The sequence below is a fragment of the Calonectris borealis genome, chromosome 1 (genome assembly GCF_964195595.1).
Source record: "Calonectris borealis chromosome 1, bCalBor7.hap1.2, whole genome shotgun sequence".
Classification (NCBI taxonomy): Eukaryota; Metazoa; Chordata; class Aves; order Procellariiformes; family Procellariidae; genus Calonectris; species Calonectris borealis.
Window position 1 is genome coordinate 199,120,523 of NC_134312.1, and position 23,451 is coordinate 199,143,973.

The 23,451-nt window shown below is 37.0% G+C and overlaps 1 protein-coding gene across 8 annotated transcripts in view; it reads left to right on the plus strand.

Moving 5' to 3' along the window:
- The window catches only part of MIPEP (mitochondrial intermediate peptidase), a 99,179-nt gene that overhangs the window by 31,195 nt on the left and 44,533 nt on the right, over window positions 1–23,451 (plus strand). For 7 of the 8 annotated variants that reach the window (XM_075139919.1, XM_075139915.1, XM_075139920.1 and 4 more), the window contains exons 11-16: window positions 923–1,076; window positions 2,036–2,113; window positions 3,118–3,322; window positions 6,887–6,996; window positions 13,845–13,919; window positions 19,640–19,759. In XM_075139919.1, coding sequence (XP_074996020.1) covers window positions 923–1,076; window positions 2,036–2,113; window positions 3,118–3,322; window positions 6,887–6,996; window positions 13,845–13,919; window positions 19,640–19,759 — 742 coding nt within the window. Of the gene's footprint in view, window positions 1–922; window positions 1,077–2,035; window positions 2,114–3,117; window positions 3,323–6,886; window positions 6,997–13,844; window positions 13,920–14,366; window positions 14,423–19,639; window positions 19,760–23,451 lie in introns of those variants that run through there. The other variant, XM_075139924.1, reaches the window with a different exon arrangement.

Below are 23,451 nucleotides of genomic sequence, written 5' to 3' on the forward strand. Positions count from 1 at the left end.
AGAGTTGCGTGGCCCTGAGCAGCTTGTGGAAGGTGTAAGTTTGCAAAGGATTTGTTTGCTTGATACACTTGTAGTTTGTTTACTTTTTAGGGTCAGAGTCTCAGGAAGTTTGAGCCCAAGTATAGGTTGCATACATCTCTGAACTACTTTTATAATTGCTTTTTGTTCATTCTCAGTTTATGCGTGTGCAGATGCATGGTGTCTTCCTCCCCATGTGTGTCTTCTGTGCGACAGTGTTTTGAACATATTTAGTTGTTTGATATTAGGCTCAGGAAGCTTGGCCATGCTTGAACTCCACGTCACATACTAAAATCTTGATGTGGCTCAAAGCTATAGGATACTTTCTACATGGTTCAGAGAGTCCCCAGAGCTTGAGGTGTGATTCATGCATGGGAGGTGATTGTGTCTCCTTGGTGTTTCTGTTGCTCCAGCGAAAGACAAGACTGCAGAGTCAGCAGTGCTTACTGGTTGGTTTCCTGCCCTAGCTAAGGATTTGGCTTACACCACAGCCAAAGCCAGCTCCATTTTCTGATCAGTCACACGATGCAGCCTTGGCATGGGAATGGCACTTGAGTGCCGGTGGTCTCTTGTGGATCAAAAGCCACAGCCTGGCCACCCATGGTGTTGCCATGGTCTGTTTCAGCTCATGTTCACCACATCTCTGAAAATCATAGTCACCATCTGCTGAATTTGGTATCCAAATTTGAATTTGGTATCCAAGAAAGGTTAAGTTACTGTGAAACACTGTGCCATAACTAGTCTGTGACTTAGTTTCACTATTTGAAAAATAAAGCCAAACATGCTCAATAAGGGCCTTGAGGCTTATCTGGTGTATTTTGTCACATCCTGTGACTTGGAGGTAAAGACTGTAGTTTATGTAGCTCAACTAACTGACTGGTTTGGGATTTTTGTATTTCCTTAGGTACAACATTGATACTGGCTTATACTGTCCATTTTTCTCTCTTGGAGCGTGCATGGAAGGTTTGAATTCTTTGTTCAATCAGCTCCTTGGAATCTCACTTTATGCTGAACAGACACAGAGAGGAGAGGTTTGGTCTGAAGATGTTCGAAAGTTGGTAAGTATTTTTGTTCACAGCATCTGAAACAACAAAGGAAGTTAGACGAGATGGTCTGTTCCTCTGAGCCATGAATCAGATTTTGTTTTTAAATTACTTGGGTACCTATCAAAAGCACACACTAGTTGTCTAATTTTAGTTGAAGTTAGACCTCAAGGGCTTTATACTCTCTCTGAGTGCCTTTTGTATGCTTGATATTTTACGGCCTTTATAATATGTCTCTCTGTGATGGGTGCCTGAATCAGAAGCAGTTTCTCTGTTCGGAGATTATTGTTGTACCTTTCAATCCGTCCGTCTGAATGAGCCCTGCTAGTTTTTTTAGTTTCAATTTGTAGATGACTGTAGATGACTAGAATGCTGTAGGTGCATATTCTAGCAGTCATGTGTCTTTGCCTCATTTTTTTGTTCTGTACGTCATCTTTACCTTGAGATTGTTTTTTACGTCTCTATTTTTCTGCCCTGTTTTTAGGGGAGGGTGGAAATAAAAACTTGAGCAATAATTTACTCGTCAGGTTCCCAGGTTCTTCTGTTGTCTTCCCTCCATGTATTCACTGCCAGATCTTCTTCACTGCTCTTCCACCTCCAGCAAGAGCTGCTGTTCTTTATATCCTGTCGGTCAATTTATAATTACTCCTTACTCTTTCTGTTTTTATTTCCATGGTAAATCAGCTTCTGTTACTGTCTCAGAAGTCATTTAGGGGCTACAGACAGTGTTACTTTTAATAATCTGTGACTAATTAGTTTTGAGTGAAATCCAGAAATGGCTGTAGTTTGACGGACAAGTTGTGAATCTTGTATATATTTTTTTTCCGACTAAAATTGCCCACAGATTTTACATTAATTTTTGCCAGTTTATTTGTCATTTATTCATTATAAATCTTTGGATTAGAATACTATGTCTTCAGTTTACATGTCTTATCAGTGCTTTCACTATGGAAATGATACATTTTTTTCTTCAGGCTGTTGTTCATGAAACTGAAGGTTTGCTAGGATACATCTATTGTGACTTCTTTCAGCGACCTGATAAACCACATCAGGTAACATTTATGATCTGATTCCAGTGTGGGTTTTATTTGAGCAGGGATTGTAGTGTTAGGGCCATTTGCATTCAATATAAGTTTTACCGTAAATGTAAATGTTGAAACAGGGAAAGTCTATAACTTTGAATGTAGTTTTAGGTAAAATATTTTTGTGAGTAACCTTTCATTTAAAAAATGCCACCTGATAGGCTGAACTCGGACTCTTTGTTCTACAGAATGATAGGCACTATGAAATGTCGTAGAACTCTGTTCAGAGAAGTGGTAGATTTTTAAACACCTGTTTTCTGGCCTACTATTTAAAAGTAAAAACAATCTGAAATTTTAATACTCTGTAAAGGTGAAAGCTCATAACGACAACTAGTTTTTATTCAAAATTCTAATTAAAACTGTGGATGGTTCCAACTGCTGCGGATCACTCACTCATGCTGCCTAGTGCCAGTATATTAATTATAGGATGCAGTACAATAGACACTTCACTCTGTAGAAGCATCTGCAAATTACCACCTTTAGTGAGGTGGTAAGTGGTAAGACAAATCTACATTAGTTTAACGTATTACTCGTTTTGCTATTATTTCACAATATACTAGGAGGGCTGTGCAGTATATTTTATAAAGAAGTTAGTGCTGAAGAATGAGGACAGAACTTAATCTTTAAATTATGGATTTGGCACATCAGTAAATTTCTTTGAGCTAGTGATATTTTTTAGAAAAATTGAGAGGTTTTGATAATTCTAAAACAAAAAATTATTTTCTAAAAGCAACGCAGTCTTTTCTGTATGGAAAAGGTAGTTTCCTTATGAATATGAGCAAATAATAAAGGTGGAGAAACAGTGTGCTGCTATTGAACAACACTGTTATGATCATTGAATTCAACTTGTGTAACTGAGTATATGTTTAGGTTTGATTTAATAGTTTAAGTTTAATTTAATAATTTCATCATTGTTTTAAGATAATTGATATAATGACATTGGCTGTCCATATGTTTGCTTTTATCTTGAAAAGGATTGTCACTTCACAGTTCGTGGAGGCAGGCTAAGGGAAAATGGAGAGTACCAGCTGCCTGTAGTTGTTCTTATGCTTAGCCTGCCCCATTCAACAAGGGGCGCACCAACGCTACTAAGTCCTGGCATGATGGAGAATCTCTTCCATGAAATGGGACATGCTATGCATTCTATGCTGGGAAGAACTCGGTACCAACATGTCACTGGTAAGAAAGTTAGAATAGTGATTGTTTTGTTTTAGTTAAATGTTTAATTTCTAGAAAAAGGGAGTAGATTAAAAAAAAAAGGAAAGAAAAAAAAAAAACAAAACCAGAGAAAAAAGAGGATGAACCAGAAATGGTTGAATCATGTTGATACTTCTACATCTTTGATGACTTGAAAATACAATATCAGATCCCCAAATATTATCTAAAACCCAACCAAACAACACTTGAATATTCTTCTTCTCCTAAGAAGAATTAGGCATTTGTATCTCTTCCTTCTGTATTGCCAATCTTTGTTATAGTGATGGTATGCACTCTTGCAAGTTTGCCTTATGTGGAGTTTATAATAATGGAATAGTTGGAGGATTGAAAATAAATTGAGCTAAACTTTTACCTGGTGTAAAAGCACAATGAATCCTGGGTTGGAAATGATTTAGGAAATTGAATTAAGGAAAACTAGTATATTAGTTCTTGCAAAGAGCAATATGGAAAATCGGTAGAGCCAGGCCTTTTCTAGTTGATTCTGATGAAAGCAAAGTTGATAAATTAAAAAAAAGGTATTGTATTTGGAAGCATGATTAACTGGCAGGCCTTTTTATCATACGTAAATGAACATGAATGAATATGCAATCACAGCGTAGTGGATGCACAGAAAAGGAATATTGCCTTTTTTCATTTAGTCCCTCTTCTTGGCAATGGGTGTATTGGCTGACAGCTTGCAGGCTGCTGTGGCCTGCAGTTGTGGCAAATGGGCCAAAGACATGTTCTGGCTAAAGCTGCTTGGTACGCTACTTTTCTTATCTGCAGACAGCTTGGTATATCCTCTTCTATAATAGTGTGCTGGAAATCCCATTTGCAGTAGACATTTAATTATTAAAAAAAAAACACCACAACCAAATAGATGAAATTGTAGCTCCCATGTCTGAAGGATTTTTTTTATGTTTTACCATTTTTGTGTTATGCTAATGATACAAAGGGGAGTCCGTGGTAGAGTTATGTGCTATCAACAGATACTTTGCAACCAGTGACAAAATATTCTTTCTTAAGTCTTCCACTTAAATTTAAATACACTGAGCTGTTTGTAAGTGTGTCACTACTGCACATTGTTAAAACAATTGAGCACTGTATATGCTCTTTCAGTGTCATCTCTGTATACTCCTTGGGACGGCTCTTCTTGACCTCCAGGGGTATTTACATGCCCAAAGTAACTGCTTTGGTGGGGTTCTCCTGTTGTGGTGGTGAATTGTATTCGTCTACATGTCGGAAAGTCTTGAAGGGGCACGAAATAGCTAATTTTGAGGCTCAAACTTTCCATGAGCCCCTGTGTATGGTTTCAGCATTGCCTTAGCTCCAGGCAGTCCCGCATCCCAGGGGATTTCACTCCAGATCTAGTGTTGCAAAGGCAGAGTTGGAGGTCAGTCGTGTTGTTTCTGCAGAGAACCTTTTTTTTAGTGTTTGGAATGTGTGACAATCAAATGGCTCGTCCCAGGGATATCTGTTAGGGGCCATCTGCTCTCATGAGACACTAGGGTGCTAAAGTGCAGAAACAGGATGACTACAGGCTATTGTGAGAACAAAAAATTTGACATTCTAATTGAGATGCACGGAGTATTTGACATCTTTCCTACTCTTCCCCACCCCCTTTTCTGATTAACATTCCTAAATATTCAGGAAACCATTCTGCTGCTAATGGGCCCCAAACTTGGATAATACTGTATGTTTTTGACTTAAGATGTGCTTCATTTTAAGTTAATCTTCATTTTACTATATTACTATTGATTGTTTAATGCATATGTATGTGTATAAGATTTTTTTAAAACCTAGCTTGTATTCCATTTTAGTTTATCATGCAGTAGAGAATACCTAGATTTGTTTTACAGGAGGACTAACTTATTCCAGATAACTGCCCAACCTTTTACCTTCCTGACTTTCAGATAATGTAATTTATCAGAAGTCCCTTTAATGGATATTAAAAGAATTCTATCACTTTATTAAGGAGCACTGAGAAAGCATAAATGGCTAGGGGAACATCAGTGTAGTTCTGCAGGCATTTGTCTTGAGACCTGCCTTGTTTTAGGCTTTTTAAAAACGATTTTCAAACAACGACAAAAAAAAAAGACTCTACTGATGAAATGTGATGGCACAAAAGAAGGATTTGGGGTATTGCATAAGAACTGAATGACTGGATACTGCAGTGTTAGAAGTAAAATGCAATTGAGAACTACACAGTGCAGATCGTGCATTTAAAGAGTACAAAGAGAATTTATGCTGTCAACTGGATATTTCAACAGTGGTAGAAGAACAGAAGAACAGAGGTTTTATGTGTTAATGCATTAGCAAATAGCTAATATGTCTGAAAGGGGCAAATGTGATCTGAAACATTCGAGGTTTCGAATGCAGAGGTGTATCTAACAGCAATAAGTATTAGAATGATTAAGAAAGGTACTGCTGAAACCTCATGCAATGCTTGGGCATGGTTTTGTGTCTGGTCTGAAGGTGAATTCAAACTGAAACAGGTGCAGAGAAGAGCTAAAATGGGTAGTCTTTTAGACTTTATCTTGCCTTTGGATAACGATGGCTGAGAGAACATAGTTTCTCTCAATTTAGGAGGTAAAAAACAGTGTGATAAACGCTGTTTATACTAAAGAGCAGTATTGGTCTGAAAACATTAAGTATAAACAGATTATGAATTCAGATTAAAAATTACAGAAAGATTTGTAAAGATCAAAGGAGTGATTTTAAAAAATAGTCTTCAAGAAAGAATAGTAGAAGCAAAAACCGTACTTACATTTAAGACTAGTTTTGAATGTTGACATTGTCTTTAGCAGACAGGGATAGAGGTGATGACCCAGTGGGTCCGTCATTAAAGCAACAATTTTGTACATCTCTAATTTGAATATAGAGATTAGAAATGCAGTTTTGATTTGGTGATGTGTTACACTTCTTAGTAACTTCCATTGTGTAAGGTGCTGATAAAGATTAGAGTAAATAAGGTTTTTGGGAAAGTGCTTTTTGAAAGTACTACCTGCAAAGGTATTACCTCATTGCACTTACTTAGAACATTTCTTCAATCTGCAAGTGTTCCTTGGATGAATGACTTGGTATTATAAAGCGAGGTTAATATAAAGCGTAAGTAAGCTCAGCAAACAGATGGAAGCTAAAAATTGTAACTGTGAATGGGATTAAGGCAGAGTTTTATTTACATTGTAGTTTGATTTAGGTTTAGGACACTTAAATAGATTTGGTGTTTCATGTAGGGCCAGTTTGGCTGCAGCCTGGTTTAGTTTAAAAAGGGTGTGATCCAGAGCTTTATAAGGTGCCTCACCCAGCTGTTCAAATATTTTGTTTTACTTTGTGATTTATAGTAAAATGTGTAGGATTATAATGAAGCTTTTCTGGCAATATGTACAATAATGCTATGGAAATAAAATACTGACTTAATAAACGAAAGAACATTAAAGTTCAGCAAAAGTCCAAACTGAAAGTTGCAAAACCTTTTGGGAAGAGTTAACTATTTGTGTTAATGAAAATAGCAAATGCTAATGTGTACAATTATTCTACCTCTAGGAACCAGATGTCCTACTGATTTTGCTGAAGTTCCCTCAATTCTGATGGAGTACTTTGCAAATGACTATCGAGTGGTTAACCAGTTTGCAAGGCATTACAAAACGGGACAGGTAGGGAAAATAGTGTGTAAAATATTGAAAATAGGAATAAATATATTCAGGAAAAGAATCACATTTTCATATGTTATTTGTTAATAATGTTTAAAGTAGAAATAAACGATGGATAGAAATTATTTTAATATTATAATTTTAATTATTCAGAAAAAGTGTTAATATTCTCATTGCAGAAAAGAGAAATGTAATCTGTAAAAGAATACCAGATCCTTCTATCCAAGGTTCCAATTACATATTTAAAACTTTCAACCTTTTTTTCCTACAAGGATTGTGTAGTTTCTATACTACAAACTTAGTGTAGTAGGTGAACAACTTCTGTGTGAATCAAGTTATGTGGAATATTTAAATTTAATTACAGATGGGTTTTGGCAAAAATAGTCATTCATCATCGAACTGTCTAAAGTCTGTCTTAAAATAAAGCTCAGGTACCAAATCATGGAAATAAATGAAAATTATTTAGCACAGTGTAGGGTAGCGATTGAAATATTTTGTGATGAAAAGTGTACTGCTTTATTTAGAATTAGTTTAAGATTAGGATTAGTTAGATTCTGGCCGTCATAAATCTCTGCATTAAAACTCTGATCCTTTTTTACATAAAGTTGTTCTATGCCAGTCTAATGCAAGGATCTACTTTCTATGGGAAATTTAGAAACCAGTGCTCTTAGGAACAAGGTGACTTTCAGTGGTTGCTTTAATGCATGGCAGCATAACATGGTTTATATTTGTACAGCCATTTCAAAAATACAAACCAGTAAACAATAACCAAAGATCTTTTTCCAGTGCTTTTGATTGAGGCAAGTCTCAGTGTACTCTGATGTAATGGTTGAAGAATAGACTACCCATCAATGCAAAACCAAGAAAGCCTCTTAGATTGTGTAATGTTACACTTTATTGAAGGTTTTTATCCAATACTAAGCATTCTGTATATTTCAGTATTATGAAGGTGGAATTATGTTTGCCTCCACTGTAACAGTTAGAAAAATAGGTTGCCTAACTTCTAATTTAGTAGTTACTATCTGAGAAATTCGCTCTGTAAATCTGTTTGGTGTTTTGGTGTTTTTTTTGGTGTTTTTTTTGGTTTTTTTTGGTTTTGTTTTTTTTTTTACAATTCTGCAGAGCACTAAGAAGGTCTCCTTGAAACCTGGGAGTTAAAAGTACTCAGTTCACAAATGTTCATGATTTGTACATTTGAATCCACATACCGAAATACTGCTTTCTAGTGTCTCTATGAAGTTCATGTAGTGTTTAAACATTGTGGAGTTAATCTGATTGCGTATAAGTTCAGAGAATAAGCTTGACTAAAACATCTGAAAGAGATTTGTGGAACATTATTTATGGCTCTGTATTTTCAAAATGGCTTAACAAATCTAAACCATGCTTAGTTGCAGTGCAAAAGCTAAGAACCAGGGGCTGTGTCCCATTTGGCATTTCCAAAAACTTATTCTGTTTATTGGTGGTGAAATCTTGCCCTTTCAGAGAGCAATTGAGAGTGGCTTAATGTAGAAGTTCAGTCTGGAAGGGGACAAGAATGGATTATGCTGGAAGATGAGAAAAAGAGCCTGAAACTGTTGTGTGGCTCTTGAGGGTTTTAGACTGCTTCCTTTTAATTGCTTTTTTGAAAATGTAGAATGTATTTTTAAGCCAATATTCAACATATATAAATCTGCTTTTGCTTATTTTGGTTCATCTAAGCAAGTTTTAAGAATCTGATGTCAGATTTCTGTATCTGTCATTTAAATACAAATAGATTGAAGTAATCTTTTCTGTTCTTGAAATTCAGTGATTGTTTCAGGAATTACTTTTATCTCTTGTGTATATGTTACAAAGTACTTTGAATGGAAAATCCCAGCTCTCTTACATTTACAACTTCACAAAAATCCTTTTGGGGCTTACATTTTCTGTCTTTGTTCCCTGACTAATCTTTTGGTGTGCAAATGGAAATTTGAATCAACATTTTCTTCTCCAGTTTTTTAGTTATTTGAAAGAAAAATGAGTCTACTTTACCCCCTTTTCAAGGGGAGGTAAGGAAGGTAGATGAAACAGTTAAGATGTGAAAATTGTAAAACCATTTCATCCACATGTTGTTCCATAGGAGAACTTCCATTAAGTTTCTTTTTATAAATAAAGGCACTGAGCTTTTCTGTACAAGAAGAATCTTTCCTGCAACAACCACACTAACATAGCTCTGCTAGGTGTTGAGAGAAGGAGGGTTTTCTACTGACCTAGTTTGTTGAGGATGCAGTGCAGATAATTTGAAAAAGCATTTTTGCATTGCTGCATCTATGCTATAGTTTTTGCATGTAAGTATTAGGTGGCGTCTTTTAATACTCATCCTGAACATAACTATGTCAGAAAAACTTCGTAGTGTAGTCTGAGCTTCTGATTGCCTTTGCCATAAACGCCAGTTGTAGAAGGATTGGTCCTGAGCTGCAGTCCTCGCTGAGGATCAGTGCTTATGCTTATGGGAAGAGGAGGGGAAGGAGGTGGTGTTTTGATTATTAAAACATACAAACTGTTGAAAACTCTTTTTTAGTAGCACTGCAGAAAAAAGATTTTGTGGGCAGGCTTTCAAAGATGAGAATGCATTATGCATGTAGATGTGGATCATGAGGATCTGGTCCAAAGTATCTTGAAGGTTACAGAAAGCCTGTCGTTGCTTTCCGTGCATTTTGGATGGTTCTGCTGTTGAGTACTGAGGAGCAAAAATCTTGCAAGCTCTTCTGGCAAAAGAAGCAAGTCTTGTGAATTTAGTTCAAAAAGCTGGCCAGCACAAAAATATTTGTTCCAAGAAAGTAGCAAGCCTAGTTTTCCTTTCATCTTAAAGATAACTCAAAACAGAAAATCCTTGAGGAAAAATAAAGGAATAGAGAGGACTGTGTTAATTAGTTACTCAAGTTGAATTAGTCAGGTAAGCTCATGAATTCAGGCTGTACCAAAATGAGGTCGTAACAGTGCTTAAGCAGACAATCTGGTGCATACGTACCATTCTGTATCACTATGTGTGTTTGTTTAGTTTCATATGTTAAGTGCACAGATATGTGGTAGGTCTGTCAAGCTAAATAATTTTAAGCTTGTGTGTCTTTTGGAGGTTCTCTTGAACAAAAGCCAGTATTTCAGCTGTTCAAATTTGAACTGACTTCATTTTTCACAGAGATGGAATTACAAAGGCAGTATTGTATTAGCATGATTACAAGAATAAGCCCACAGATAGTAAACAGTCGTAATGTGTCGTTGTTACTACACAGCAGTAAGGAGTTAAGTGTGCTTTGGGACACAGGGTAGTCTGTTCTTTTAGCCACCATGGCAAACATGCTGAAAAATTCATGCCAAGATCTTAAAGTTACTTAATATAGAAGGATGGAAAAGTGGAATCCGAAGTAAAGCATGTAGTGTTTAAATTTAAAAAATGGAATGGTTATTCAATTAAAATAGTTTTAGCCAAAGATCTGTGCAGTTTTTCTTTTAGAATGAGGATGACAGTTTGATTCTGGTTTTACCAGAGAGCTCATCTTTCAGGATAAGTAAAATAATCCTGCTGATGCATTTTTTTAATTCACTCAGCTGCTTATTAAGGGGCTGTAAGTAATGGAGCAAGGAGAAATAGTTTCTATTCCCTGAAACAGTACATCTTCCTCAGTACATTCAAGACCTCAGCATGTCTGTATGCGTGACATTCACAGAAACAAACTTTGGAGAGGAGTGGTGATCTTTTAAAAACCCTCTGGAGTCTAATTTTAGTTCCCTGAAATGTTAAATTTTAAAATCCCAAAGGTGCTTTGGGAAAAATAAGTGATCTCCTTTTTATCATTCTTTCAATTTAATCTAATTTTGGCAATGTTTTTCTGGTGCCAAATTCACATGGCTTTTGAATTATGATCACAAAACAATCTTTGAGCCGGATCAGTAGCACTGATGGATTTAAACAAAAGAACATTTATGTCTTTCTCCTGTGCCTTTTTGTCAATAGGTATTGTCAAGGAGTGATTTGTAATTTCCTGTTGATTTTAATCTGCTCAAACAGTAAAGCTTGATTTTCAGAGCAGGGTAGATCTACATTGTTTGTTTGATATTCATACAAAAAGATAAGATTTTCTTGGAGGCTCTTGGTATTACCTACATTTTACTTGGTCTCTAGAAGGTGGTGCTAAGCAAGGGATTTTAGTACATTATTAATGATCATTCTGTGTCTCCCCTCAGGAGTTCGATTTAGAATAGGATAGATGCTTGTAGCAGAACGTAAGGAAGAAACGGGTGAATGCAGAGGCTGCCTTTTCAGTGGTCTTCTCCGGCTTGAGGTCAGCTATTTGCAGTACTGTCAAAAGAAGGCAAGACTGTCTTGGGTGGAGAGTCTGTAAGAAACGCTTAGCTCTGAACTGAGAATTAGACCTGCTTCAGTTGTTTCTTGAGCAGGGCTGGATGTGACCAACTCTCCCAGGGAGTGTACAAAGTCTGTCCACATCGCCAAACCTTGCTGCTCTGTGCCCCAGTGAACTGCAAACTTGGATTTCCCAATTCAGTTGAGGATCTGTGGGACTGTGGTTTACCAAAATACCAATTAGAAAAGTCTTAGTGCCTTTTGTTCTATTTATTTTGTGTACCAGCTGAAAGCCTGTGCACTTAACTTCCTCTTACCATCATTTAATATAGCTGAAATATAAAATTGAAAATCCATTATGTTGAAAGAGTTGGTTTGACCTTACTGGTAGGAGTGCTCTTGGCTTTAACACTCTTAAATTATAACTGTGTAAAATATACGTGTTTGCTGTTGCCACGCTTTTGAATGTTCAGCTTTTTTAACACTGACAAATTACAATTTAAGAATTCCCATCCAGTTTTCTCATACTTTACTGTATCCAAAATACAGGTGCCGCTAGAATAAATCAGTTTTGTTTAATTCCATATTGCACTACTTCACTAGGAAATGAAAGCCTCCAAAAAGCTGCCAAAACTTGCTGGCAGGTTTGGTGCTTAATAACAAAACCTGTTCAAAATTCTGTAGGTTTCCTTACACAAGGGTTTGTTGCATGACAACTGAAACCGTGTTATTGCAAATCCACATGTGCTTTAGTTCCAGGATGAAAAGTCAGTGAAGTGCATGCCTCAGTCTGTGTAAGAGGATGAGACAAGAGATGTTCATAGAACCAGGAGAAAAATTGTCCAACCAAAATACTTTTTACCATTTGTAATTTTTTTCTGCTTTGCTTCTTGCTTTAATAACTTTTCTACATAATTAAATAGTATTTTGAACAATACTAAATCCAGTATGGAACCTCAAGGTAGTCAGCCATCTTTATTACTATGGATAACTGCCCATTTACTCTTGCTCTAGTAGTCCAAAATCATCATGTAATTTGAAACAGAATTTTTGTATTTGGGAAGGATAAATACTGGCCTAACAAGGATGTACTGTAGGACAGACTTCATGTTCATTGGTTCATTTTTCTGTGTTGAAATTTAACAGCTGTGCACATTTATGACAGGGAAAATAGTGGGTGTTGTTCTATCCCATTCTTGACCCAGCTAACATTTGTCTTGGAGAAGAAGTTACAAGCCTTGGCAAGCTATTGCATAAAACAGATATGCAAGTTGAGGGTTTTTCTTATCTGCTTTAACTTCCAGATTCCACGGAGTTAATTGATAACATTTTCCTCACTTATGTGTAACTTCTCTGGAGTTGCGTTTTTATTCTGTGAACATTAACATTGTTTGAATTGAAGTCTTATCATTTGCACAGAATCTAAACATACGGCTCTGCCATCAGGATATGTAGACTCTCATGTATTATTTCTTAAACACTTCAACACACTGCAAAAGTGTAGGTATGCTTCTAGAGTTCAGTGTAATACCAAACATCTGTATTACATTGTACAACTTGTAGTAACTTTCTTAATATTTTAGCAAGAACCCAGTTATTTTACCCGTATTTAATATGTTTGGTTAATAAAACTGCTAGCAAAAAAAAAAAGAATATGCTTACTAGGAAAAACATCTATTGAAAAGCTTCAGGAAGCAGCAGCAGAAGTGTAAGGTCAAGCATTCATAATCAGATATTCTTAAAAATCTTTAAGCATTAAAAAGTCTTTCAATATATTTGTAGATGTCTGGATAGAAAGTCAAAAAGAGTTTGCTTAATGACTTGAAAAATGTCCCTGACTTTCAGCCTGTGGTGGCATGGATAAATTCATTGCCATAGATGTGGAATGAATTCAGCTTTGTTAAAAATTTCAAAGGGTAGCTATTTACTGTTCAGTATGACCAAATATTTTTATGTGGGTTAGGGCAGAAGGCCTGATGCTGTCCCAGTTGAAGTTACGAAAACCCTGCCATCACAATAGGACTTATGTGGGCCTCTGTGTAAATCGAAGTGAACTATGCTCAAAGACCAACAGGAGAATCTATTATAGTATCTGCTTTTGAAGATTAGTCAGGATGACCTGGGAGGACTTTAACTATCCCATCTGTTCTTTATCTCTAAAGATAGTCATAATATTTTTAATAAGCATTTAAGGGAACATAGGTTCAATTTATAGAAAAACAAACACTGAGACACAGTGATTTCTTGACTGCTCTGTAAATTATTGCCGATATCTTAGTAGCCCATTTAAGGCTTTGTTTAGCGAATGATATTTCCTTCCTCAATGCAAAGCACTTCAAATATGTTTTATTACCACCAGGAGTTTTTTTGGTTTTTTTTTTGGTTTTTTTTTTGTTTGGTTGGTTGGGGTTTTTTTTTATTTGTTTGGTTGGGGTTTTTTTTGCATCTTCAGCCTTTTCTAGTAGTAAGCATACCATTTACAAATACACAACAATTCTAAACATGTTCTGACTTTTTTATTTTATTCAAGCCACTACCAAAAAACATGGTGTCGAGATTATGTGAGTCCAAAAAGGTGTGTGCTGCAGCTGATATGCAACTGCAGGTATGTTCTTTGCATTCTAGTCTCTATTGTCTCTCCAGCACTTTCAGAACATACTTTAATTCTTAGAATTTTACCAGATTTTTATTTTAATGTAGACACATTATCTAACTATGCAAATTAGTGAAAATTAATTCCTTTTGATAATTAATTTTCATGTTTGTTTTTGTGAACGTCTTCTGTGCTGTCTGCTTAAAACTAAATGTCTGAATCTGTAGGGAAATACCGTGAAAACCACAACTTTTGAAAATGGTTGGATTGTCAGAATTCCCAAATGTGGTTTAAGATTGAGTTCTTAAATTAACGGAATCATTTAAGAAGAACTTGCAGTAGAGGAAGTATTGTGTACCTTTGGATCATTAAAGTGTAGCAGGACTGAGAGATACAGGCCACAATCAAACCAGCTTGTTTATTTACTAGAATGTGATTTGAACTCCTTGTCTTCTGCAGCTCCAGTATGAAAGTGGCAACTTGTGACTGCCATCAAAATTGCTGGCTGAGCTATAAGGCTGTAAGACTTCTCTCTCACAGTGTTAGGAGTAGTAATTAAATTCATAAACCTTTATTTTCTGTGGGTGGATATGATTGATCAGTCATTCCCATAAACGATCAGTTTTGCTTTTCTTCAAAGGAAGTAAAGGAAATTAGGGTTCTATTTAAAATGGGTATTTAGGTTTTTTCAGTCCTGCAGCAGCAGTTCTGAGATGTGAACAGTAGCATTAGCATCCAGCCAAGTTTTTTTACCATGAGAGTTTGGCTGCATTTAGTATGCTACAAGCTTCTGCTGTGTGATTTTTGTGATTTCTTATTCCTCTTTGTTTTGCCTTAAGCCAGAAGCATATAATTTTTCATTTTACAGTTGACCTAGTGTTTAGGTGAGATAACTCTGCTAGTACCTTGATAAAGAGTAGTCATTGTTTCTGAAATGTGGAAAGAAACAAATTTAAAGATCAGATCTTTGTAATTCTTCATTTTGAAAAGTGCCCAAATGATTGCGACCCTGGCTGCAAACATGAGTTGCGCTGGTTAACTGAAGTTGATTTAAAAGAAAAACTTAGTTAAATATTTACGGTTTGCTCTGTGCAATTATTTATAGTGATTTAAAACTAATCAGAATACTGGAGTGTGGACCTGTAAATGTATACGTGACAGTTACACTAATCAAAACCAGACTTAACACTGTTTTCACTGTATACGTATATTTTTCATTGGTTAAACTTAACAGATTTTTTGAATTATGCTTTCAGTGCAGCGCTGGCTGTCAGTCGCCAGTGTTGGCTGTGCAGGTGTGAACAAGGAAGGTGCTACCTGTGGCTATACCTCTGTGACATGAAAATAATTGTAGGTCTGATTTTGAAATACACACTCCTGGCTCTGAAAGGTTCTCATATAGAGATAGCTGAGAATCCAGAAAGAATGTGGGCAAGAATATAGGAGGTTTTTTGGGAAAAAAAAATTCTGGATTGAAATAAAATTTATACTGAGAATGCTTAGTGGTGGACCTCTATTCATGCAGTCCACCAACACAGAATAATTTGCCAATGTACAGACTAGTAACCACCAAAGCAATGATCAAGTGCTTTCACATGTACCCATTCTTTTCTGGTGTGTCCATAACAGCTATATATAGATCTGACAGATTTCCTTTCAACTTTTAATATATATTTGCTATAATCTTGTCAAGGTTTGAGACCAAATTGACAGTGTGGGGGCTAAATGAGCTTGGATACCAAGAACACTTTAAGTCACGGATATATTAACAAGTGACATGGCCTCCCTGTCCTGTGGCGGGGGAGATGGCATGCTCCAGAAGTGAGTCAAGGAGTGGTCATTGTATTGGTCCCATGGGGTGGGCTGTGCAATCCCCCCTGCTGCTGTTGGCCCTCAGCTGCTCCTGGGGTCTCTGTAGGGTCTGTCCGGGAGTGACTCCAGACCCCGTAGCTTTAGTACTGGGGGGAGAACACCCACTTCTGGTGGGCTCAAATTCCTGTGGCACCTAATGATTGACTGGAGCTGGCAATGATGCAGTGATTAAGCAGGCTGCTTGCCCTCAAATTACTCTTGTGTAACTAATGTTCAACCAGGCTCAACCCACATGATGCCACACTGAATAGTATTATTCATTTCCTACTTTCAGCACCATGTTTTTGGAGATTCCAAATGTAATAACCACAGAAGTATGCACTCATTTCAAAGAGACAGACTGGCAGAGCCATTTTGTTTATTAATTCAGAAAAAACGTCCCAGAGAAGTTGACTGCACGGCAAATATAAAGTTCATACATTCCTTTGTAGAAGTGTGTATTGTTACTCACGCAGATTTAAAAGTATAATAAGTCATTGAAGAAGAACATTTATTTCAATCTGCGGATGCCAAAGTATATATGTACTACTAATATATATACCTGAAAAAACTGTGAATGATGACTCTTAATACCTTCCCTTCAGACTTTGCAAAGAGTATATTCTATACTGACGACTAGATGCTATGTAAGCCATATTTGACCTTTAAAAGAAAGAAAAGTGCTTACAAATTTTCCAGCAGTGGGGAAAACGGCTAAAGGTTCTTTTGTGGTCTGTTCAGAAAATAAGTCTATTGGCATGTGAAAATAAGAAACGTTGCTGGTTTTTCATCATAACTATAATACCTCTGCATTTTCTTCCAGCTCATGTAATCAGTTATTCAAGAGGAAAGATAGGAGAATCCATGCATCTTCTCATAAGGTTTTTGCCATGCAGATTGAGTCCCAGGGTCTTTCAGTCAGTAGTAACTTCACTGGAAAATGCATAACTGTTTACCTATTAATGCTATTAAACAGACAAGGAGCTAGAAAGAACTGGAATCAAGTGAAACTGATAAATACCAATGTCAGTGCAAACAAAGAGGCAGTGATAGATAACTATTTGATGGCCTTTTTATATTTTTAGATTTTTATATTTTTAGATCTTTATATTTTTAGATCTTCTTAGAAATGTGTTTTAGTGAAATTAGAAATCATCTTCTAGCTACTGCTTAATATGAAGTGTTAGCATGCTCCTCAGCAGTATCACCTAAAATCCTGTGGTCCTGGGATGTGTCTCCTTTTCCCATTTCAAAGGCCTGTGTAAACACACAGAACTGTGGTTTGTAGATGGGAATGCTTGTGGCTATAAAGTTCATCCAAGTTTATTTTCAGGGATGGATTTTTTTTTTTTTAACTATGTTGTCCAGGTGGCCTGGCTCATCGCTTTCTTCCCACGCTTCACATGTGCCAGGATCGGGGGAAAGCTTGTAGCTGGCTTCAGTGACTCATTTCCCTATCACCATGTTGTTCTTCAGGCAGTCCATTTCACTGGCCTTCAGCTGACATTTCCTCACTGCGTAGCTGTGAGTTGAGCTTTTGATCCAGCTCCCTGACCACAAACTACTTGACTCCAAATTTTACTTTAGAGAAGGTCTACTGCAGTACAGTCTGCTCGATCTTGTGAGGAACACTGAAGAGCAACTACAAACAGGTCCTAACAAAGCTGGGAGATGGAAAAAAGAGAATCAAGGCTGGGCTGAAGCAGGATGCTAAAGTCTATTGTCAGATGCTGAAGCTCCTCATGTTTGGTTTGGGTTTTTTGGAGAGGAGAGGGAAGTCAGTGTGAAATGACTCCTGCAGAGTCACAAAGGCCTAGGGTGACAGGAGAAGGTGAGTTTTCTAGAACTGTTACATCAGGTAATTTTCAGATCTGTTCATGGTACTTACTGTTGGTCATATTCTCAGCCACCCTTGCTACTGTAAATGCTGTAGCTTTTGTTAAACTTTGTTAAAAAATGAACAAGGGTTCTAGAGACCAGCTCTGAGGATGAAAAGTACAAGCAAAGGCATTGCGAAGCCTCTTTCTCTTCTAAGATAAGAGTAAAAAATATTGTAGTTTTATAATCTAGTATAGGTTTTTCTTCAGATTTTTCATGTTTTTCATGTTATCAATATAATGATGGAAAATTTAAAATACCCCCTGCAAAGTTTGGTTTTAAAAAATAAAGTACTCATTATTGTTGCCATTTGGTGCAGTGTCTTCGTGGAATTATCCTCTCAACAGATATTTGCTGCCTGCTCTGGGTTTGTAGATGGGCGATGTTAAGTGCTTGCATCTCTTGTTCTATATTGCTATCTGGGACACAAAACTTGCAATGTCTGATTGTGCAAGTTTAGGTCTTATTGACCTCTTATCTCCTCATTAGCTGTATAGGAAGCAAGCTCAGGAGTAGCTCCTGCAAGTCATGGCTTTTTCACCCCTCTGTTAATAACCCTCAGTTTTTCTTGAAAAAAATCAATTTTCACATTTGTCATTTGTCAACAAACACTGTCAAAGGATTTATCAAGATTCTGTCTGTTAGAAGACAGCTTATTCAAACAGAAGGAATATGGTCCTTTAGAAACAGTCACAATTTTGGTGAAAGTACGTGTTGTATCTAGCCCAAATAAAATAAATGGTGAATTCTGATAAATTATTGAAGAGGTCAGAATGGTTTTGTACCCAAATTTCATAATAAAAAATATTTTCACAGATTGAGGGGGTTGTGTTATTCAGATTGCATAAAACATCCACTGTCTGTGGATGGAGAATGCCTCCAAACAGCCTTTTCTCCATAAAATATCTGCATTTCGTGGTTATAATTCCTAAACCAGTGTGTTTATCTCATTGGGAATGGTTTGCAGTGTCTCTGGGAGTGTGATTGGGCCTGAATCTCTAGCCAAATCATTTGCTTCGTTCCTTGCACAGAAGCTTTTTGAGGCTCCCTACCATCAATTTTCCTATGAAATGTGCCTACCACAGGATGGCCTGACCTGAACTCTTTGACTTAAATATCTGGATCCACCAAACTTCTTAAAAATATCTTGTGTTGCACAGCAGTGGGTGTCCTCTTCTTCTGTCTTTCCTGCACTTCCACAGAATATGAAATCTTTATATTAAAAAAAAAAAAATGCTGCAATGTTTTTTCAGTGATGGCACACACTGAGCCTTGGCACTGTCTTCTATCCATGCCTATTTCATGTTTGCTGTTAAAGTGCCGGATACTCTGCTTTGCTGTCTTTGCTTGAAAAGTCTTTTTATTGGTGCTGCTTTCCTGATTTCCACACACCTCAGTAATTTAGTCATGCAGCTGTGTTCTGCTGTAGTTCACATGCTTCTGCACAAAAATTGCCATGAACCAGCTCTTACCTCTGGCAAAGTACCCCCCTGGTGCAGTGTGATCTCAGGCTAAACTTACACTGCAGCAATTTATTGTTCTGATTGTGAGAGCTAAAATAAAGGAATCATCTGCCTTAGTACTACACTGTTCGAGTGCTCTAGCAGAAACTCAGGGGTATCAGCAGCTGCGTCCTCTCAAATAACTTTAAATCTCTTTATTAAATCTGTTTAAAAATACTCTTTTTGAAAAGGGGAATCGCTGGAGGGCTTTAGGGACAGGTCTTAATTTTATTTACAAATGCAGGCAATTTAATACTGCCAGTGTTCTCAGTGACCTAAACACGGATTTATGATAGGTCAATGATGGTGGTGGCTGGTGTACTCCAAAAACCTGTTTCTCTCCTTGTATGTTATACTAAAAATAGAAGATTTACAAAACCGTATATATTTAAACTCTTCCTTCTCCCTATTCTCCCTCTCCCATTCTTTTCTATTTGTCTTTTTTGATTGTCAAATACCAATGCCATGTGCCAAAGACAAACATGTATTTTATCTCTTCAGGTATTTTATGCTGCCTTGGACCAAATCTACCATGGGAAACATCCTCTAAAAAAGTCAACCACAGAAATTTTAAAGGAAACACAGGAGAAAGTTTATGGATTGCCATATGTACCTAATACAGTGAGTAGAAACATACTGACTGTATAAGCTACACCTTTTCTTTGATAGCATATGAATACCCCTACCTCTCCCTGCCCCTTGCCCTGCACTCTCACATGTTTACTGTTGTTTTGTTATATTGAGAGAGTTTTCTTTCTTTCAGCCACTTTATCCAGCAAGTAGGGTGTTGGAAATGTTCAGCTGAAAATCAAAATATAATTAATGTACTCGTTTTTGTACAGGTGTAGTCTTGTCATGCTGAACTTGATTACTTTTTCTTTTATTTTCTTATTAAGGAAGGCACTGGAAACAATTCATTGGAAAGAGGGTTTATTCTAGCTTTGCAAAAGACTGTTTGTAAAAGGCAACAAAATACTGTGCTGCATGTTGGTGTTTGTATACTGTCAGAGTCAGCCTGTGAGAGCAAGTCAGTGTGAAGTAGGACTTGGAAGTGAGTTTTTCTCACTGTACTGCTGTGACCTTTGGCATGTCACTTATCCTTTCATGTGGTATATGAAAGTATTAAAGCCTTGAGTTCCACTGAGCTGTGTAATTTTTATCTTCGTCATGACTAATTGTGCATTTGTTCTGTACTTCATGTGACATCCAAAGTTTGCATAGATGATAGTCACGGGATTTCCTGGGCTGTGTGGAGCTGAATTCCCAGCCAGACCGTGGCCCAAATCACTGTTTGACACTTTGGTCAGAATACCCAGATCCTTTCTCTGCTTTCTGCTTCTCAGGAAATGTACTTTTCTCCTTAGCAAAAATGTGACTTTCATTCTCTGAGAAGGGTGTTAGGAGATCCATGTTTCAGCCCTTTCCTCATCAAAACTGTGCTGCCTCTGCTGGCCTGGCAAAGCCAGAGAAGTGGAAGTCAAATGTCTTCAGAGTACGATGTCTGCCTTCTTAGCGTTTTTGTAAGTGTTGTTTTACACCATTCCTCTGCAGGTGTTAGTTATCCAGTGAACGGAACAGTTCCCTGCTTTGAAAGTTAGCCTGCATTTTTTGTTCCATTTAAAATATTTTTTATTTAGCTGTTACCTTCAAAAGAGCGTAACGTCTTGTAATGAGCATAGCCTCAATATGAAGAGGGACAGCAAGTTTTGGCCTGGAACTTTATCCCAGCAAAATATACTGTGAACTTTTGAATTGTCAGAAGGTCTATGTTGTTTACATTTATTGAATGTAGAATTAGTGTGTCTAATCAAGAACTGTAATACAATTTAAATTTCAGTAAAACTTAGTGAATAATTACATTAGAAGAACGTTAGCACTCTGTAGAGTAATTAATGTCTGTAATTTGGCTTGCTGTCCTTTGCTGCTCTTTCTTCTGAACTTAAGATATGTTTTCAGTTTAATTTGTAGTCCAGATAAAAAAATAAATGTTTTGAAAGTAAAAGCGTTTTTTTTTAAGTGAAGAGAGTCTATTCCTTCCTTTAATTTAATTTCAGAGCTAGACTTTGAAATATAGTAAGAGAGACCAGCTTTTATTTTCATCTGTCATTTGGCTAGGTACATATATGGCTGGCAGAGAAAACAAAGTATTTGGAGTATTTGAATTTTAGCTGCTCTGTATAGGTTTAGATTCAATTATGAATTTCTAAGTTAATGGTGTTGGGTAAAAGTAATTCTTCCTTAGTGCAGATCTTAACTGCATTAATGTGATTTTCTGTAGTAGCATTGTTTGCAGGGCTGCACAAGCATCCATTATTATCTCCTCCTGATAAACCTTAATTCCCTCTTACTGTTCTTGACAGACAAGTAAACTTAGTAAATATTCTCTGAATGTACTTGGGCTTCAATCTCATTTTCTGTGCAGACTCATTTTCTGAAGTAGAGCTGCAGTATGTATCCTCAGCAGATTAATTTCTGTCTTTCTGAGGCACAGCTCAGATAATAGGACAATTTGTATGCATCTTTTTGTTATAGTACTTTCAAAATGAGGCACATAAACTACACCTAATAAGTAAATGCTGCTGTACCTCTGTGGTGATACCTATTTTAAGGTAAACCAAAGCATCATCCTTAGCAAATGTCGTGTCTTATGTGCCAACAGTAGGAGGGATAGTGGGAAGAAAATCTGTCGAAGTCTGTATTTGCCATTCAAATAGGTTTTACAGGCATTGGTATTTACATTGGCTGTGTTGACACAGACGGTCGCAGAAGCTAGTGTCACATGCAAGGCAGAAAGGAAGAATGGAGCAGACTGTAGACAGACAGAAGCACAGAGAAACAGCACTCCACGAGACTCTGTTGTCCTGAAGAATGCAAATCTCAATTTCTGGCTGGCCATTGCCTATCTGTTCAAAAATTCACAGGGTTTGCTGCTGGCTCCTGGAGGATGAACTTCTACTGGGATTTCTTTATTACTGAATCCAGAAGCTGATGACTGCCAGGCAGGGGGCAAGGAAATGTATCTGCCTGTTTGTGTAGTGTCTGGCGGTTTTGTTGCCAGAGGAGATTTGTCTTACTGAGTTTGGAAAATTAATAGAAATTTTGCGCAGGCTGGATTCTTGAGTCCTTGTGATGCCTTTAAAAAGCAACTAGTCTTGCTTTTGACTCTTCTAAGAAAGCAAGATAAACCAAATAATAATGACCACACATTTTCCTGGCATTTCATCCTCAATGTACTTGGTGTCAAAATCTGTGCACTGTTGGGAATTCAGTACTCTACTTTTGCTCTAAACTTTTCTTCAAATCATAACTTATTTCTCATCTCTTGTGAAGCCAGTTTCCATTTACTATGGCCTGCCTTGCAATTGATAACACTGTCTGCTTTTAGAGTATCTCCCCTGGTCTCTTCTACCTTTGTCTCCAGGATGCCCAGAGAGACTTTTTAAAACGTATCAGGTGGCCCTTTGATCAGCCTGAGACACAATCAAAGTTTCTCCCCATGATCTGTTGCTTAGTCCCCTCCCTGTCCCCCACGTTCAAACTTGAAAACGACTTTCCTTTGAGACAGTCATCAAAACTTAACGATATGCCATAGTTAGTCCTGCGCCAAGCATAATAATTCCTATCTCCTGCTGTGGGTTTTGGTTCAGTATCGTAACAAAAAATGAGACACAGGGTAAACAGGCTCTGCAGTGATAGTGGAGATTGCAGCCTCCTGCAGTTACAGGAAAGAGCTCCCAATAATGAAGTGGTTTTACAGTAAAGACCAGCTGCCCAAATCATCATACCTGGATTTTCTTTGTGAAATATTGAATTAGTTTGAATTATTGATTCTTATTTTCAAAAAGTTATTACGGACTTACATATTAATTGTCTGTCCATCATAGTAACCTTTCTTCATTGTAGTCTGGAAGTGGTGGGAGATGCTGGTTTGACTTGTGACTGTGAGGAAAAATGGCACAGTGAATCTGAGTTCTTTTTCAGATCACTGCCAAATAGTCCCTTTTGCATTTTTTTAAAAATTATGTGGCCTTCTAGTAAGCTTTTCTTCCAGAAACAGAAGAATTTCTTGTGTGGTACTTGAATACAAAGTGCAATGTTGAAATTAACCCACACACATCATTATAATTACATTTGATAGGAGGGAACATGTTGGTATGTAAGGAGCCTTTTGATATTTTTTGGAACACTAAATAATTTGCTGTATACCTTTTTGCTCTAGCGTGTTAAGTACATATTAGTTCAGAAGGACCACCTCTACTGGTGGCCTAAAATTTACATCAGGTTACAGGTTTAATTATGCTTATATACTTTTT